The sequence below is a fragment of the Lagopus leucura genome, unplaced genomic scaffold, assembly GCF_019238085.1.
Source record: "Lagopus leucura isolate 7727_CA_CO unplaced genomic scaffold, USGS_WTPT01 Super-Scaffold_100060, whole genome shotgun sequence".
NCBI classification, from domain to species: Eukaryota; Metazoa; Chordata; class Aves; order Galliformes; family Phasianidae; genus Lagopus; species Lagopus leucura.
Genome location: NW_024962306.1, coordinates 535,638 through 552,639, shown reverse-complemented (window position 1 = coordinate 552,639; position 17,002 = coordinate 535,638). Strand labels below are relative to the sequence as shown.

The 17,002-nt window shown below is 54.2% G+C and overlaps 1 protein-coding gene across 8 annotated transcripts in view; it reads left to right on the top strand.

Annotated features, from left to right (window-relative positions):
• CHD6 (chromodomain helicase DNA binding protein 6) overlaps nt 1-16,030 on the top strand; it is a 58,512-nt gene extending 42,482 nt beyond the window's left edge. For 4 of the 8 annotated variants that reach the window (XM_042886625.1, XM_042886623.1, XM_042886621.1 and 1 more), the window contains exons 30-38: nt 1,368-1,576; nt 2,710-4,260; nt 4,852-5,000; nt 5,253-5,459; nt 5,975-6,421; nt 6,956-7,147; nt 9,290-9,409; nt 10,693-10,797; nt 12,578-16,030. In XM_042886625.1, coding sequence (XP_042742559.1) covers nt 1,368-1,576; nt 2,710-4,260; nt 4,852-5,000; nt 5,253-5,459; nt 5,975-6,421; nt 6,956-7,147; nt 9,290-9,409; nt 10,693-10,797; nt 12,578-13,468 — 3,871 coding nt within the window. In that variant the 3' untranslated portion in view covers nt 13,469-16,030. The remainder of the gene's footprint in view (nt 1-1,367; nt 1,577-2,709; nt 4,261-4,851; nt 5,001-5,252; nt 5,460-5,974; nt 6,422-6,955; nt 7,148-9,289; nt 9,410-10,692; nt 10,798-12,577) is intronic. The other 4 variants (XM_042886628.1, XM_042886627.1, XM_042886622.1 and 1 more) reach the window with 3 other exon arrangements.
• The last annotated feature ends 972 nt before the right edge of the window (nt 16,031-17,002 follow it).

The following is a 17,002-nucleotide window of genomic DNA, read 5'->3' as shown; positions in this document are numbered from 1 at the left end:
CCAAGATGTTGTAATCGCAATATAATCAAAAGAGTAAGGCAAAAGCAAACAAGGATCACAAAAGAGAATAAGTGGAAGAGCTTACCCTTGGGTTGAGCTCACTAGAAGATACCAAAAGAGGAGGATCTCCAGAAGAGATCCTTCCCCTCTGGTAGCCAGCTCTTAAATAGGTCCAGGAGGGGTGGAGCCAGGCTCCACCCCTTCCGGCAGCACAGCTGAATTGCCTTCACCTGTGCTCCTCTGGCTGACTCAAGGCTCACCTCAGGTGATTAATCAGAGGTTCAGGCCGTGACTCAGCAGTTCCCATACACCCTTCAACTGGAAGTCTTGTAAAAAGCTCTGCTTTGGCTCGTTGGTTTGGATCATTCTTTTTTTTTATTGACTTCCTTCATGTTATTCTCCTTTTTGGAATGAAACATCGCTGCAGAAGACTCAGCCTGTGGGAGGAGGGGTGGAAATGCTGGTCTGGGTGTACTGGGTTGGGTTTGGAGTGCTGTGGGTGCTGCTGCCCTGTCTGCTCTCCCTTGATGAGTTCCAGTGGCTTGCAGTCGTTGGCACAGGGATGCATTCTGGAGCTCAGATTTGACTTCAAGATTTCTTTTGCACAGGGCACTCACCTGCTTCTGCTCTGGCCCTACAGTTTGTTCCTGACCTCTTCTCTGTAGCCCACATTTCTCTGCTGTTTGCCCAGGGCTGTATGTACCCCATGCAGTCTTCACCATTTCTATCCTGGATTGTTCCCTTGTGTGATCCCTATGGGATAAAAGCTCAGAGAGTCTGAGGCAAGGTGAAAATAATGATGTAACTGTACTGCAGCTATAAGAACTCATCTCCAGGGCTGCTTTCCTTCAGTGGTGAGCGGGTGACATCTTCCCTGTCACCAGTAGTCCTGCTGACTCCTCTCATCAGAGGGACAGGTATTTGTTAGTAGGAGCCTTGTGGCAATGAGCCCCAGTCCCAGCTCACCTCTTGAAGTGGATGGATGAGAACTTTGTCTGCAAACTGCTGGTACTAGAATTGAGTTTTCTGTGGAGGTGGTGAAACTGAACCCCATTTGGCAGAAAGCAAGTCGATACAATAGCTTTGTGCATCCACAGAAGCTGATGGAGCTTGCCCTCCATCGGCAGCACAGCCAGGAGCTGCATGGGGTTTTGGACATTACAGTGAACCAAGAGCTCGAGAGCCCGTGGCCTTCACTCCTCCTCACTGTGCACCTTAGGGCCTCAGGTGCTGGTGCTCCTCCTGCAGCTCCCCCAGAACTGGTGGGCAGTAACCAATAACCCGCTCCGAGTCTCTCTGCCTGCTGTCTTGTCCTTGCTGGCACCAGCACGTGTCAGTGATGCTCACATGTCTCCTCTGCCCCACAGGTGGACAAGGAGGGAGCAGGCAGATTTTTACCGCACCGTCTCTTCCTTCGGGGTCATCTATGACCAGGAGAAAAAGACCTTTGACTGGACCCAGTTCCGAGCCATCTCTCGTTTGGAGAAGAAAACAGATGAGAGCTTAGAGAAGTACTTCTACAGCTTTGTAGCCATGTGCAAGAATGTCTGTGGTCTCCCACTGTGGAAAGAAGATGGTAAGTGAAAATTGCATGGCCTTTCATAGAATCACGTAGCTGTGGGTGAGAAATGGTTGCACTGCTCTCATAGAGCAGCAGAGTGAGAGAAGGAGGAGTTTCATGGAGAGTAGGAGGCAGCAAGACACCAGCCAGAGTATAGGCTTGCAGACACCTGCATTTTTGGCTGCCTCTCTGGTGTAACAGGAAAGCAGCACCGCAGCATGGTCTTTAGCCCCTGTTCTCACACAATTAATGGAATTCTCCCATGAAATCTCAACTAATTTTATCCAAGGCAGGTGATCTTCTGATGTGAGGGAAGAGAAGCAGAAAAGCAGCAGTTCACACCTCCTCCACAGTGAATGAAGCTGGGGTTTGTTTGTGCAGTATGTGTTGCTGCTTTCTGTCTAAGCACCCTCCTGCTGGCACTGTACAGAGCCTGTGTTGTGTCTGCACTGATGCCCAGCTGTCTGAAGAGCTCTCCCGCAGGGCAGAAAGGGTCTGAAGGTAGCATGGGAGGCTTGGGAAGCCTGGCCAACACACTGAGCATCTGCTTTGTGGGAGCACTCAGCAGAGCCCCAGCACATTGGTTCATGCAGAACATGGCAGATGCAAAGCTGCCTGAGTGCTACTTAAGCACAAAGTGATTTGCTTTGAACAGAAGCAGGAAGGATCTCGTCTCAGACCTGCCAGGAGGTCCAGTCTTGTGCAAGGCTCCTTAGAGATGTGTGTTAATGCCTTCGGTGTGGGTTTATAGGTGTTACTCATCAAAAGAGCTTGCATGAGTTGAAGGACTCCCTTCTCTGAGAAGCTGCTGCAGGGCTGCCCCAGGCTCACACCTCAGGGAGCCGCTCTGATGGCAGCTCCCTGCGGCCCCAGCACTGCTGCCTCTGTTGGGCAGAGCTCGGGCAGGGCACTGAACCTTCTGCAGCCCAGTGCTGCTCTTGGCCCAGCTGATCAGCTCAAGAAAGCATGCTCCAGTGTGAGCATTTGGTCACGCATGAGTGGAAGGCAGTGGCACTGGGAAACTCAGTCTCAGCGTTAGCTTCAAGCACTGCCCTGCCCCCACCTCCCCGGCAGAAAACTCACCCGGCTTCTGTGCAGCCCTCATCAGTGTGTCTAACAGGGCCTTGGCTCTGCTGTCCCTGTTGCAGGTCCCCCGGATCCCGACATCTATGTGGAGCCCATCACGGAGGAGCGTGCTGCCAGAACCCTGTACCGCATTGAGCTGCTGCGGAAGGTGCGCGAGCAGGTGCTGAGGTGTCCACAGCTGCACGAGCGGCTCCAGCTGTGCCGGCCCAGCCTCTACCTGCCCGTGTGGTGGGAGTGTGGCAAACACGACCGGGACCTGCTGATCGGCACCGCCAAGCACGGCCTGAATCGCACAGACTACTACATCATGAATGACCCGCAGCTGTCTTTTTTAGATGCGTACAGGAACTATGCCCAGCATAAAAGAACAGGGATCCCAGACTCGGAATCTCTGTGCTGCCTGTACCAGACTAACTCCAAACTCTACAGTTCCCCTCTGTATAGCCAGGTAGATCGGACTTGTGAATCCCTGGAGAATGAGACCGAGAGTCAGATCAAGCTGGAAAACACTGACAGCACCATGTCCCAGGCCGGGGGCAGCCCGCCGGATGCGAACTGTGAAACGTTCATGTCTAAAGTTCGGGACATAATTTCCAGTAACTATGATGAGAGCTCGCTGCCGGACTCGCTGATGTGCATGATGTATGACGAGAAGGTCTGCAACAGTGAGCAGAGCTCCCTCGCCCGAGACAGCCCGACCTGCACAGATATTGGAAGCAGCATTGCTAAACTGTCTGAGGGCAAGCTAGAGGGGGACGAGGATCCATCCAGCTGTGACGCGGAGGCCATGAGAGAGGCTTCCTTCCTGGAGGGTTTGCAGGTGGGCTGTGACCAAATGGACTGTCAGAATGAAGAAGCTGAGCCTTCACCTTCTACTCCTGAAAGTGACCCTTCACGGAGCGTCCCAGCAGAGCTCTGTGAGGCCGTGCAGCAGAAGAGAGACCTCAGCAGCCCTGCGCCGGTGCTGTCTGAGCACCGTGCCATGGAAGGGGTCATAAGTGTAGGGCTGTACAGTCCCAGCCTTCACAACTATGACATGAAGATTCCTCCTGAGCAGAGGTTCATTAATCTGCTGCAGGAGAAAGGAATGGAGGCAAAAGCAGGTCCAAGTCAGAGCCACAGTGAGGAAGATGAGGAAGAAGAGGACGATGATAACTCAGAGGCAGCAGCAGATGTTGCAGAAGGCTTGAGTGGTCCGAGGGCCAGGGCCAGTTGTGATGAACTGGGGGGTGAGGAGCAGAGCCTTGGCCTCCCCACACATGAGGACACTTGTCCTGAAGATGTGAACAGTGAGAGAGGGTCCCTGGGGCTGGGGACACTCGAAGTGCACGCGGAGACTGGGCCGGAGGGCAGGGAAGACCACAGCCTGGATGAGGAGAACACCCTGCAGCACTTGCCAGGCCAGTCTCAGAGCCGGCCTTTCAGCCTGCCTGCCCCTCCATTGGGGGCTCTAGGGACACAGCCCCTCCATGCTGGGGGAGAAGCCTGGGGCCAAGAGACCAAGGGGCAGGCAGGCTGCAGGGAGGCCCTGCATCCTGTGCCTCTGGGGGTGAAGCAAGAGGAGTGTGAGATCAGAGATGAGGAGGAGAAAACTGGCAGCAGCCAGAATCAAGGTACAGTCTGAGAGCTCCTGCTAGCTGACAGTCCCCTCCTCCCTTCCATCTGGGAGGGGTGGGACCTGCTGTCCCCAATACTGAGCCAGAGCCAAGAGGCTGCCCAGCCTCCTGGGACAGCTACCAACCCAGCAGGTCACCTCTGGCCAATGTGACCAGGCTGGTTGCTAGTTGGTGGCTGGTTGCTAGTTGGGCTTGCCAGGACCCCAGCAGCCCTTCTGCCCTGGGTACAGCCATGGGGTGCCCAAACCCTTCCCTTCCAAGCCCGGAGCACTCTGGTGGGCAGCTCTGTCTGTAAGGCCCCTGCCCTTCTCCTCACCCACCGGGGCTCCAGCTGTGCCACTGGGGAAGGTATGGGGCCACTGTAATAAAAGCCCAGAACTCAGCTCATGGCAGTGTCCAGCCATCTGCTCCTCTGTGGTGTGGGCTGCCTGCTCCTGGCCCAGGGCTGGCTGTGTTTCTTGGTGGATGGCTGGGGAGTGGGATCTGCTGGGGACCTGCTGGGCACCAGGGTGGGAAGGGGAGAGGAAGTGCCAACACCCTGAGGGGTTAAGGAGTGTGATAATGGGCTCTGTTCTGTCGCTTTCTCAGATGGCCCGGAGAAATATTTGGAGGAAGAGAGCAAGAGTTCAGCTTCTGTCCTGCCTGGGGAGATTGATGACCTGCAGGATGTCCGGGCACCAACCATCGCCCAGCTGCTGCAGGAAAAGACGCTTTACTCCTTCTCTGAGTGGCCTAAGGTGAGTCGAAGATGAACACTTTCTATTGTGGATGTTGCTGCCTTGTCCTGACAGACAGTGGCTCACAGCCCCAGCTCTGCCTCCTCCTGCTCCTCTGCACATGGCTCCCAATGGACACTGTGCTCAGTGCCCCACAGCAGTTTGCTGCTGAGCTGGGACACAAGGGTTGGGTTTATCTTTAGTACTGATTTGGCATACGTGAACTAAAGTCATTGGAGTCCCAGCATCCCCCCCATCCAATCCTGTTTGCAGGATCGTGTGATCATCAACCGCATTGACAACATCTGCCACGCCATCCTGAAGGGCAAATGGCCATCCTCCAGCCAGCAGTTCGAGACCCAGAGTCTGCTGGCAGCCCCAGCCGTGGCCAGCAATGCCGGCAGCAGGAACAGCTTTGCTGAGTCAGAAGCCCCCGATCCCAGCTTCAACAATGGAGTGTTAATCTCACAGGTACAAAAGGTGAGCGGGACCCTTGGTTGAAGACAGGTTTAGGACCCTGGGATGAAGCATTTCCCCAGGTGCTCATTAGCTTCCTGCTCCAGGTGGGGGTTTCACTGCCTCTTGGTGCCAGTTGTGGTGCATAACATGCAGCTTGGGCTGTTCAGTCCCTCTGGTGAGGACTCCTGGTGAGCTCCCAGCCCCCAGCTACCCCCGTGTCCCAAAGGAAGGAGTGCAGGAGAGGGCACTTCCCTGTTGGTCTCTCATCTCCCTCTGATGGACATGGCACAGAGCAGGAAGCTGCTGACCTGGGACTCCACCTCTGCCCCAGCTGTGGATGAAGCATGTGGGAGTCCGTGTTCGTCCGAGGGTACCATGGCACCACTTGCACACAGGGTGAGGTGTGCTGTGCCCAGGGAAAGGACATGCTGCAGAGGAGCAGGGCAGCCTGACCGCTAGCTCTGTGCGTTGGTTTGCTGGAATCCACAGCGCTGCACCAGCAGCTATAACTTGCTCTGTGTCTCTGATCCATGCAGGAAGGCTTCCTGAACCCTGCCTTTGCAAAAGATGAGCGGAAGCACAGGCGGCTGTATGAATTTGAGCTGGAGAGAGATGCCAAGCAGAGGAGCTTGGAGCAGTTGGCAGCAGCCCATGTTCATCCTCCCATTGTGCTGAACGGCTGGCGCGATGCGGCTGTGGACCTGTCCAGAGCCTCTGACGGATCCCCAGGGAACTCCTCTCCTTTCCCTCTGAACACAAACATGCCCAAGCTGGGGACTGTCAACACCCTCCAGGGCTCCCTGGGCATGGACTTGTCTGGCATCTTGCAGGCGGGGTTAATCCATCCTGTCACAGGACAAATTGTAAATGGCAGCCTCCGAAGAGACGATGCTGCCATGAGGAGGAGACGGGGCAGGAGAAAAAATGTAGAAGGCATGGATCTCATCTTCCTGAAGGAGAGGCCTCTTCCAACCAGGCTGCAGGTGAGCTGATACTCCCTCCTTTCACGTGGGCCCCGTGCATTCAGCACAATTCTTCTCGTGGTCCAGCTCCCCTAAACAAGCTCTGCTGCCTCCAGTAAGCATTATCACAAGCGGTTGTTCCAGATGTGGAGTGTTTGCTGTTAGAGAACGTGATAAAAAGTCCGTGACTGCATTTAAGCTCTTGCCAAAAGGCTTCTCCCCTGGGGTCCACTTGAGCACTGGAAATTGGGAGCCAGAGCAGTCCCCTCAAACCATGTGTAGGAGTGATCTGTTGGGCAAGTGGCTCTCCTAGTCATGAGAGTGTTTGCAGGTGAGATGCAGAAGCATCCCCCAGCTCTCTGCCCTCCATGCTAGCAGTGCTGGGGCTGAGTGGAAGCAGAATGCGCTGGGGCGCTGGGCTAGGGAGCAGGTGCAGGGAACATGGGTTTGAAGAAGCCAGCCTGTGCTGTGGTGGCAGTTGAGCTGCTTTGGGATCTGTGTGGGGACAGATGCATCACTACATGCTGCGACGGGCTGCTCCTCCCTTCACTCCAGGATGTTCAGGACGATCAGCTGCAGCCACCCCAGAACAGCCCCCTCCCAGATGGGCCGGCAGCTGCTACCTCAACTCCGCAGCCAGTCCCAGCTGCAGGCAGCCAGGCTGAGAAGGCTGTCCCCAACAAGAGTCTCCTCGACTGGCTCCGTCAGCAGTCCGACTACACGCTCGACGTTCCCAGCTTCGGCACAGTAAGGGTGGCCTTTGGTGGCATGTGTGTGTTCCTGTGTCTGCCTTGTGTGCTGCCTTTGGTGTTAGGCTTAGTGTGGTTGCTCTTAAATTCAAGGCCCCCATGAAGTATTCAAAGCGTAGCACCTTTCCCTGTGCCACAGGTGGCAGTGTTTGTCAGGCTTGGGTCACGCTCTGGGGATGGGCATGGTTCTCTGTGCAGTCACAGAACCACCTGCTGAGCTGCATGCCCCTGCCCCAAGGTCCGTTCTACAGCTCCAGTCCTGGGCATCAGACATGTGCAGCGTGAGTCTGTAGTCCAGTGTCTTCCAGAAATGGCAGGGGTAGGGAGATAAATAGGAAAAGGATTTGGGATGCTCAAAGCCCTTTCACTTGGGGTCATTTTAGGCCATGCTGTTGTATTAGGCGAGGCCCCCAGACAGCATGTTCCCTGCAAAGCGGAGTTCTTTGCTTTGAAAATGGAAGCACTGCAGTGGGGGCACATGTCTGCAGGCACAGTCAGAACACAGTGGCACTGAGCAGAACACGAGGCCTATCTGATTCTTCTTGTAGTCTCATAGACATCTGTCCACCTCTTGGTTTCACAGGGTGATCTGCTCCTCAGATTTCAGCCTGTTCAGCTTCTGGGACAATCTGGTAGGCAGAGCACAGGCTGCAGAGCAGGAAGAAATGTGATGCCATACATAATAGACTGTTTCTTGGTCACAGAAGACTGTGTGTGCCCAAGGCAGGGCTTCCCCAGGGCTGGAGTGCAGGAGCATGGAGGAGGGGCAAGCTGGGCAGGGTGTGGGGCTCCTGAGAGATGAGGAGATCAAGCAGCTTTTTAAGACAGTGAGACACACAGAGATCTGTGCCCTGGACCAGGAGCACTGCAGGAAGCAGTCTGTTGACGGAGCAGCAATGGAGCTGCCTTTCCACCACTTCCCAGTGCCCTGGCCTTCTGGGGGGTTTACAGAGCTCACACATCTGCCACACCAAAGACCAGCTGCTGCCAGCAAGCTCTGTGTCAACACTGAGGGGTTCCCTGCCTCGAGGCAGGTGTTCTGTCTCTGAGAGATCAGTTTGAAAGCTGCTTTGGGGTTCTGGAGCAGCTCTGTTGAGTTCTCAAAGGCCAGGCCAGTCTCAGGACCTTCTCACAGAATCACAGAATGGCCAGGGTTGGAAGAGACCTCAAGGATCATGAATCTCCAACCCCCTGCCACATGCAGGGCCACCAACCTCCCCATTTCATAGCAGCCCAGGCTGCCCAGGGCCCCATCCAACCTGGCCTTGAACACCTCCAGGGATGGACGGGGCATCCACAGCCTCTCTGGGCAGCTGTTCCAGCACCTCACCACTCCCTCTGTAAAGAATTTCCCCCTGACTCCCAACCTCAATCTCTCCTCCCTCAACTTAAAACCATTTCCCCTTGAGCTGCTGTTATCTACCCTTTCCAAGAGTTGACTCCCCTCCTGTTTGCAGGCTCCCTTTAGGTACTGAAGGCTGCAATGAGGTCACCCTGCAGCCTTCTTTTCTCCAGGCTGAACAAGCCCAGCTCCCTCAGCCTGTGTTCATAGGGGAGCTGCTCCAGCCCCCTTTTGTGGCTCCTCTGGACCCTCTCCAACAGCTCTCTTTTTTCATTGACTCCTGGGACTCGGGGCTTGCAGAAGTTTGTTACAATGCTATATCCATGCCTGCACGTTGGCGGATGTCCCAGGGCTTGTTGTGTGCAGTGGGAGTGCAAGAACTCAGCTGTAACTGCACTGTGGTCCTGAAGGGCTGGGACCCCAAACAGGTGCAGCAGCTGTGCAGTGGGAACTGCTGAAATACAGCAGAAAAAAGCATGGGCTGAGCTGCAGAGAAGCAGAGCACCCCGCTTACAGATGTGTGTGTACAAGTGTGGAGCAGGTTGGGGGGAGCCAGGAAATGGTGCCACTGTCAGTGCGGTGCCCAGAAGTCCCTTTGTGCCTCCAGCAATTAATGCTCATTTGAAAACTGGCCCAGTGGCAGAGGCTGTGTGTGCTGCTCGTAGAGCTTCTGCCCAGGGCTGCAGGGGCATCCCTGTCCTTCGAGTGCTCATCTGTGTCATCCTTCTGCAGGGCTTCTAGCCAGCCAGGCTCATTAAGCTGTCTGCTCTCATTAACGTTGTGTTGTTTGCACTCCAGAGTTTTTCAGACAAGCCCAAGCAGAGGAGGCAGCGCTGCAAGGACCCCAGCAAATTGGACATTAGTGCACTCACGGGCGAGGAGCGGGTGCCGGTGGTACATAAGGGTACCGGACGGAGGGTAAGCGAAGGTCTATTCTGTGCTCTGCCCTCGGTGTCCTGAAGCACTTAGCAGAACCTGAGCAGGCCAGGGGTGGATCTTAATCCAGGGAACCACGTGGACAGGGCAAAAGTATGGAATACATACTCGGTGTATGATATTCTGTGACACATGTGGGACCGAGGAGACACCTACAAGTGACTGGCTGCAGCACGAGGGGCTGGGAGCTCACTGCTGCGCTGTGTGCCGACATGGCAGCAGCACTGCGACAGCCTCTAGTGGGGAGCTGCCATCAGCATAGCCCTGGCTGCTGGCTCCTGTTCTGGATCTAATCATTACCTCTGAACTCACTGCAGTATTCCAAAACTTGTAATATGCCCATGTGTTGCAAATGTCTCTGTTTTGCTCCTCCTTACGAGGTGCAGCAGAAGCACATTGATACTCTGCAGAGCGAGAGGCATGTGGGAATGCGGGGCTTGCAGTGCTTTCTCTTGCTTACTGAGATGTGCTTACCGAGCAGCAAGAGTTGGGATGTGGAGTTACCCACTGCTTGTGCACAGGTATCAGCCTCTCTGAATGAGACAGGGAACTTTGCACCCAAATGTGGCTGTTAAATACACCCAAGGCTTCAGGAGGTGAGGTAGCCATAATCACCTCAAAACCCAAAGCAGAGTGGTAGGGTAGAGGGAGACCGATTCGGCCACACCTGTGTTTCTGTGTTGCACCCACAGTGGCTGCTGGAGACCTGGGGAGTTGGGTGGGTTCCTCCAGTTCTGAGTGTGTCTCGTACAAATGCTCTGTCCCCACCCCATGGCACACTCGTAGGCAGGAGGGCAGTGCTGGGTGGCAGGGCAGGGCACGGGCTGGCCCTCTGCTCCCTGAGCTATGTGGCTGGAGGCATTGGTCCCGTACTGAGTCCTGCCAAGTGGCATAGCAAGGGAAAAGCATCTGCCCCAGCCAAACCGCAGCCCCAGACGGCGAGCCAGGAGACGTGCTGTCATCCCATTCACAGCACGGCTGGAGGGACTGGCCCACAGCTGTGAGCAGAAAACCCTGGCCTTGGCTCCCAGCTGCACCTTAATCAGCACCTCGGAGTGTCCTCCCTCTGCTTGGACAGGACCAAATGGTCTCTGTCTGCTCGGCCACCTCCTGCATGAGCCTCCCAGGTGTGTAGCAACCATCCCCTTCAGAGGCTGGTGGATGCTCCTAAACTGTGTGTTTGCCTAGACATTTAATCGTATTTCTTGTGTTATTTTGCATAACTCTTTCTGCAATAGAGGTCATCCTTCTGCTATGTTTTATAGTTAGGGGGAGCCACGGCACCAGCATTGAAGGAATTGCCAAGGTGGCTTGATGCAAACTTGGAGTATGCTGTTGCAGCTGACTGGGCTGACATTGTTAAGCTTTCAGTAAGTTAGAGCTTTTGGAGAAATCTGTATCATATCATCTTTTCTTCCTCCTCCCCATCCCCACCACCTTTCTTCAGTGAGGCCCCATGAGCTGCAGGGCAGGGCCTCTCTGGGATGGCACAGCTGGAGGCTAGCTGGGCCGCGCGTCACAGGAAGGTTGGGCACAGCCACGGCTCCACATCGCGGCTGAGCAGGAGAGGAGGTGCTCAGTGCCCTGGGAAGGGCATGGCAGGACAGGGCAGCCATTGCAGAACCTTTCTGAAAGGCCTGGGAGACTAAGAGACGGGGGCAGCAGAAGCGCATCAGTCATCCACCTGCGCTCAGGGCAGGAGCTGCACACAGTGCTTTCTCATGAGTCACATTTTCCAGCAGTTTCCTGGGCCAAGCCTTTTTATCAGCTCCTGCAAGCTCTGTGCGTGCCAGCCTGAGCCTGCTGTCGGGTGTGCAGCATGGGGGGCCCAGGGGCTGGGACAGCAGCAGGACAGGGATAGCGGGGAGCAGAGCCCTACCAGTGCACTCACCCACCAGTCCCCGCCCTGGCGAGGGACAGCAGCCACGTGCATCCCCCCAGGCTGCTCCCAGAGGCCCCACTCACTGCTCCTTGTTTCAAGGCCACGTACCTCTGCAACCTTGCTGAGCAGGGGCTAGAGGGGGGATCAGGTGGCTTAGAGTTTTATACCACTCTGAAATCCGTTTTTAATGAGTGCTGGCAATTTGGCATGTCCTGCCTCTGTCCACCAAAAACACAGCTCCACGTCCAGGCTGGCCTTCATGCCCTGTGCAGTCAATTGCCTCGAATTGCCTCCAGCTCCTGTGGATGCCTCCTAGGCTGCCCCACTTTGCCTGAGGTATGGCTGTGTATCAGCCCTTAGTGCTCAGCAGCCCTATCTGCCACTCTCTGTGCATGTGTATAGAGGGACAGCCGCTGGAAGAGCTCGAGGGCTGGGTGTTGGGCAGGCTGCCCCGTGGTGTCTGGGCTACCTGGGCTGCTGTGCAGATTACCATGTGCACCAGTGCTTGCTCATCCCTCCTGGAGCAGCAGCTGGGCTGTGCAAACTTCCCCAATGGTTTGTTCTGCACTTGAGGTGTCAGTGGGAAGTATAGCTCATGTGCAGATCTATTATTGCCAGTTGTTCAAAGGCACAAAAGTCTTTGCAGCTCGAGGGAGGCACAAAAAAACCCATTCAAATATTTGTGATGAGAACGCTGAAAAATGGAGTGTTAGGCTGTGCTGTGTGTCTGGCTGCACTGCTCCACAAAGGTGGGCTGTCTTCTCCCTCACTGTGGTTGCTGGGCTCTGTTCCTGCAGTGAATGCTCATGGAGCTCAGCAGTACACCCACTCTCTGCATCTCCTGCAGCTGAAAATTTGTCCCTTAGAGCTCATATCCAGGGTTGCTGAAGCCAGGACTAAAGCTGGGATAGGACCGAACTTTAAGCCTCTGACGTGGAGCTGCCCGGTGCTCCTTGTGCTAGGAGGGGTTCCAGTCCTTGGGAGCAGCTGGAGGGGCTCGGAGGAGCCAAAGGCTGCTGTCCCTGCTGCCTCCCTCCCCCCCACTCACGTTGGCACTGCAGCACTGTGGCAGGGCACGCTGAGGATGTTCTGCACTTGGCAGCATCCCCTGGGGAAAAGTCAGGCATACTCTCAAATTCCATATCCAGAATCATGTCAGCAAATGTTTCTGTGCCGACACCATCTGGGATGCAGACGCGAGTACAAAAAGCCACGTTTCCTCTCGTGCAGTAACGAGGCATTTTGTGTTGTTTCTGCTTCGTTCCTAGGGCTACTTACCAGAAAGCAAATTCAACCGTGTGCTGACTGAGCCGGTGCTGCGTGACGCGGGGCCGCGCCGCAGGGGAAGGCGGCCCAGAAGTGAGCTCATCAAAGGCCCCGGCGTCGTAGCAGATTCTTCTTCTGGAATGGGACCATTGTTCATGAACGGACTGATTGCCGGAATGGACCTAGTGGGACTTCAGAACATGAGAAACATGCAAGGGATCCCCCTGACCGGGCTGGTCGGCTTCCCTGCAGGCTTTGCGGCCGTGCCCGCTGGCGAGGACGTGAAGAGCACCCTGAGCATGTTGCCCATGATGCTGCCAGGCATGGCCACCGTGCCGCAGATGTTCGGCGTCGGAGGGCTTCTCAACCCACCCATGGCAACGACTTGTACCGCCACTGCTCCGACTTCCTTAACAAGCACAACAAAAAGTGGTACATCGAACGCAGAGAAAGCTACTGAGGATAAACAGAGCAGCCAGGATGCGAAAAAAGAAACTCTTTCTGAAGATAAGCCCGGCCCTAGTTCGTTTTCTAATCAGACAGAATCCGCAATAACTACCAGTAGTCCTGTAGCTTTTAACCCGTTTCTTATCCCAGGGATGTCACCCGGACTGATCTATCCGTCAATGTTTCTCTCCCCTGGCATTGGCATGGCGCTGCCGGGCATGCAGCAGGCCAGGCACGCGGAGGCAGCCAGCCTGGAGAGTCAGAAGCGGAAGAGAAAGAAAGCGAAAGGTGACGCAGCGAACCCAGAACCAGAAACTGTCTCGCTGCCCGAAAAAGAAGCTGCAAACGGTCAAAACTGTACAGAGCAAACACCGCCTTTGCCAGCAGAGAAAGAGCAGGATGTACCAGCAGAGGAGGAGGTCAAAGAAGTTAATGATACCAATTAGAACTTTTGTTTCATTGAAAAAAAAGATTGTGGCTTGTAAGTTTCTTATCCCATACCTATTTGTTACTTACCCTCCTGCCCCCACTCCACCTTCATAAACCTGTGTTTCCATGAGTAATATTATCTACCTAACTCCCTGTCAGAAAACTATGGTGACATATTATATGTTAATAGTTGCAGGGTCTTGCCACTTTATTAGATAAACAGTGTTGTCTAGCTAGTGTGGGAGGCACAGAATTCTTGTTCTGTTTTCCAGTCGTTCATCCCGGCCGAGCAAATCCAGTTCTTGGGCACCCCCCAAACCGCTCACACATTTGAGAAGAAAAGGAAGCAAAAACAGAGCAAAGCAAAGCTCTCACCTCTTGGTCTGCGCACTGACAGGGGTGGTTCTTTCTCCAGCGACACTGGGTGACAAAGCCTGTATTTGGGGGTAAAAAGCACAGCTATAGTAAGTGCTGATGTGTATTTTTGATTTGAAGTATTTCCCTATTTTATCATGGTTACTAGAATAGTAGTATAGACAGAAGTATATACCTAATGATTGAAAATGCATATATTCATTTCTTTGAAACAAAGAGACGTTACTGGTAGTGGTATAATTTCTCCATCACCCCCACCTCAAAGGTTTGGAAACAAACGACAGTGAGTGACAATATTACGTAGGCATTCTTTTGTATTTTTTCAAACCAAAGTTTGGTTTTACGTTAAGTGGAATTTTCGTTGCCCTTTCCTCAATAGTTATGAGAGCTTTTCAGCCCGAGCTGAAAACGTTTTGCACATCTTGCATGACTTTTTGGGATTCCTGTACCCATCGCTACCAGTTCCCCCATGGCCCCGCTAGAATTCCGTTCTCATCTACGGCGTTAGTCCTCATCTATGGCATTAGGAGTGCTGTAATGTTATTTTTTCAGGCCACAAACAGGCCACACTGATTTTAATGCTCTTTTATGAACACTGAGGCTTTTTGAGTTGCTGTCCATTGGGGTCCATGTTCAGATGCGGTGTCTGTCAGAGCAGGGGAGGCTGCAGGCTGTGCTGCTCTGAGGGCAGAAGGACCGCGGGATCTCCAAAGCTCGAGTTTGTTCTTCTTTCCTAGTGGTAGACTGTGAAGAGATCACGTTTGCTTCTTCTTTCCATTCCTCTACGTGCTGTTGAACAGTATTTCCAAGTCCCCCCATCGGCAAATGATTTTGACGTACGTGTTTTAAACAGACAGGTTTTAATGCAGTCAGTGCCCGAAACTCTGTGTGTGTTGAGACACCTCCACAGGCAACTCCTCTGTTTCTCCTCCCCTTCACTCCTTTCGTTTCCCTTTCACTTGGGCTCGTTCTCATTTGCAGCTCATGGTTTGAGACTTGAAGTCAGCGCGGCGGGCGTTGGGAGCGTCAAGTCACCGGTCACACATCTGGTTGTCACAATTTACTGTATTTTTTACTTATTTTCTGTTACAGTTTTGCTAATTTATCAGATGGTCCAAATGTTTTGGCATAACTATTTCGGTTTGCATTATTTATTTATGATGCTTTTTTTTTTTTTTTTTTTTTGTCTTTTATACATTTGGAATGATAAATGGTGTACATGTTGAAATCAGCATCTCAAAGAAGTCTGTTACCCACGAGCTGAAAAGTTCATCCTTTCACGGACGTATTGCCAGATTCCTGGATTGGGTGATTTTTTAAAGTCTGTAACCGATCACGATGCAAACCCCCCCCAATTAAATGTCTTCTATTTAATAACTTCCTCGTAGCATAGATACTGTATCGCTGTCGACAGATTTCTTAGAAATGCTGCTATCTCTATTTAACTAACATTTTGTTCAGTTTTGCCTCCAGTGGAAGCAGAAAGGGTTTTCTCAGCTGTTAAATCCAAAATCGATATAATTTATTTATGTAAAAAAAAAAATCACGATTGATATATTTTTGAACCTTTTAAGTACTAACTTTCTTTTTATTCAGTAGAAGAACATGTACTTGCCCTAAATCCTTAAAATACAAATGCTATAAAACTTCATGTATCTTCAAAGCCTTACTGTGACTGGATGTAGACATCTCTTCAGAGTCCATTTCTCACACGGGATGGTTTTTCCAGGGTTACACTCCTAAGGAACAGGGTTTTAAGTGGCGTTTATTTAATTAGCCGGCATGCTCTATACCTTGTTCTTATTATCAGACGTGTACGCTAAGTCTCTGGGTGTTTAGGCTTCTCTTTGACTGCTACTTTGTGACCCTTTTGCAACCGGATATACTCTGTGGATTACTTAGGCTGTAAGGCATTAAGTGGCTTCTTATAATTTTCCATCCTATCCAAAAGAAATGCCAAATTGTCGCCGGTTTCCATGGATACTCACACGAACATCCATCCTCCACCAAATGTGCTAACAAAATAAACGGTCTGTGCTCTTGGACATGGATAAAAAGAAAAAAGAGAAAAAAAAAAGATTTAAAGGTCAGATTTTTATTTTTTTAATTTAGTGACTAGATGATGCTTATCTTTCAGACTTGGCAGAGCCTTGCTACAGATGTATATAATTTTTTTCAGCAAATATATGTGAACGTTTAATTCACCTGACTCAGTGATAACGGTTCCTCGCCTTTCTCTCGGCACGAGCGCCGAGGCCCGCCGCGCTCCCATAGCGGAGCGGAGCTCGGGCGGCGCCGCGGCTCCCAGGGCTGCCGCGGCCCCGAAGGCACGGCGGGCCGATCCCAGAGCTCTCGGGGCGCCTGGGGCCGGACGCGAGGCCCCGAGAGCGACCGCGGCAACGGCCGGCAGCCTCCGCGGGACGGAGCGGGGCCGCGCTCTTTGCTGGCGCCGCAGCCCCGTTAGGCGCTCCGAGGCGCCAAATAACGGCTTGCGACGGATCCGCGCCTCGGGACCGCGCGCCTCAGGAAAGCGGATCATCAGCCGGAAGAAACGCGCGGAAATTCCCGCAGGTGCGCGAGGACGAGCGGGGTGGGCCGGTCTGGCCGCCCGCGCTGGCTGCCCCGCGCGCCTCGGCGCCGCTCCTCGCGAGCCGCACGGCGATGCTCGCCGGCCGCGCGCGGTGCCACACCGAGGGCCGCCCCGCGCCCGAGGACGGCAGCTCTGCAGAGCGGACGCAGCGCGCGCGCGGCCCGGCCCCCGGGACCAGCCTTCCCTCGGGCGCGTCCGGGCTCCGGAAAAGCATCCCGAGCCGGGCCGTTCCGCCGCTCCTTGCGCTCGGACCCGCGCGGAGCAGAACCGCTCCGACCCCGCGCCCCCTCCCGCTTCCCGCCCGGCGGCGCCAGCGGCGCCGGAAGTGGCCGCGCCCTTTCCGGTTCGTAGGTTTTGGCGCGCTGAGCGCAGCTCGGCGCCGTGGCGGCCGTGCCGGGCCGCCATGTCCCGCACCGAGCCGCTGCCCGAGCCCGAGCTCGGCGCCGCCATCGAGCGGCTGTGCCGGGAGCTCAACCTGGACGCGGGCAGTGCGGCCGAGGCGCTCCGCGACTTCACGGCGCTGCGCGGCACCTACAGCCTGGAGGTGGGCGGTGGGGCCGGGCGGCGGGGCCGTGCCGTGCCGAGC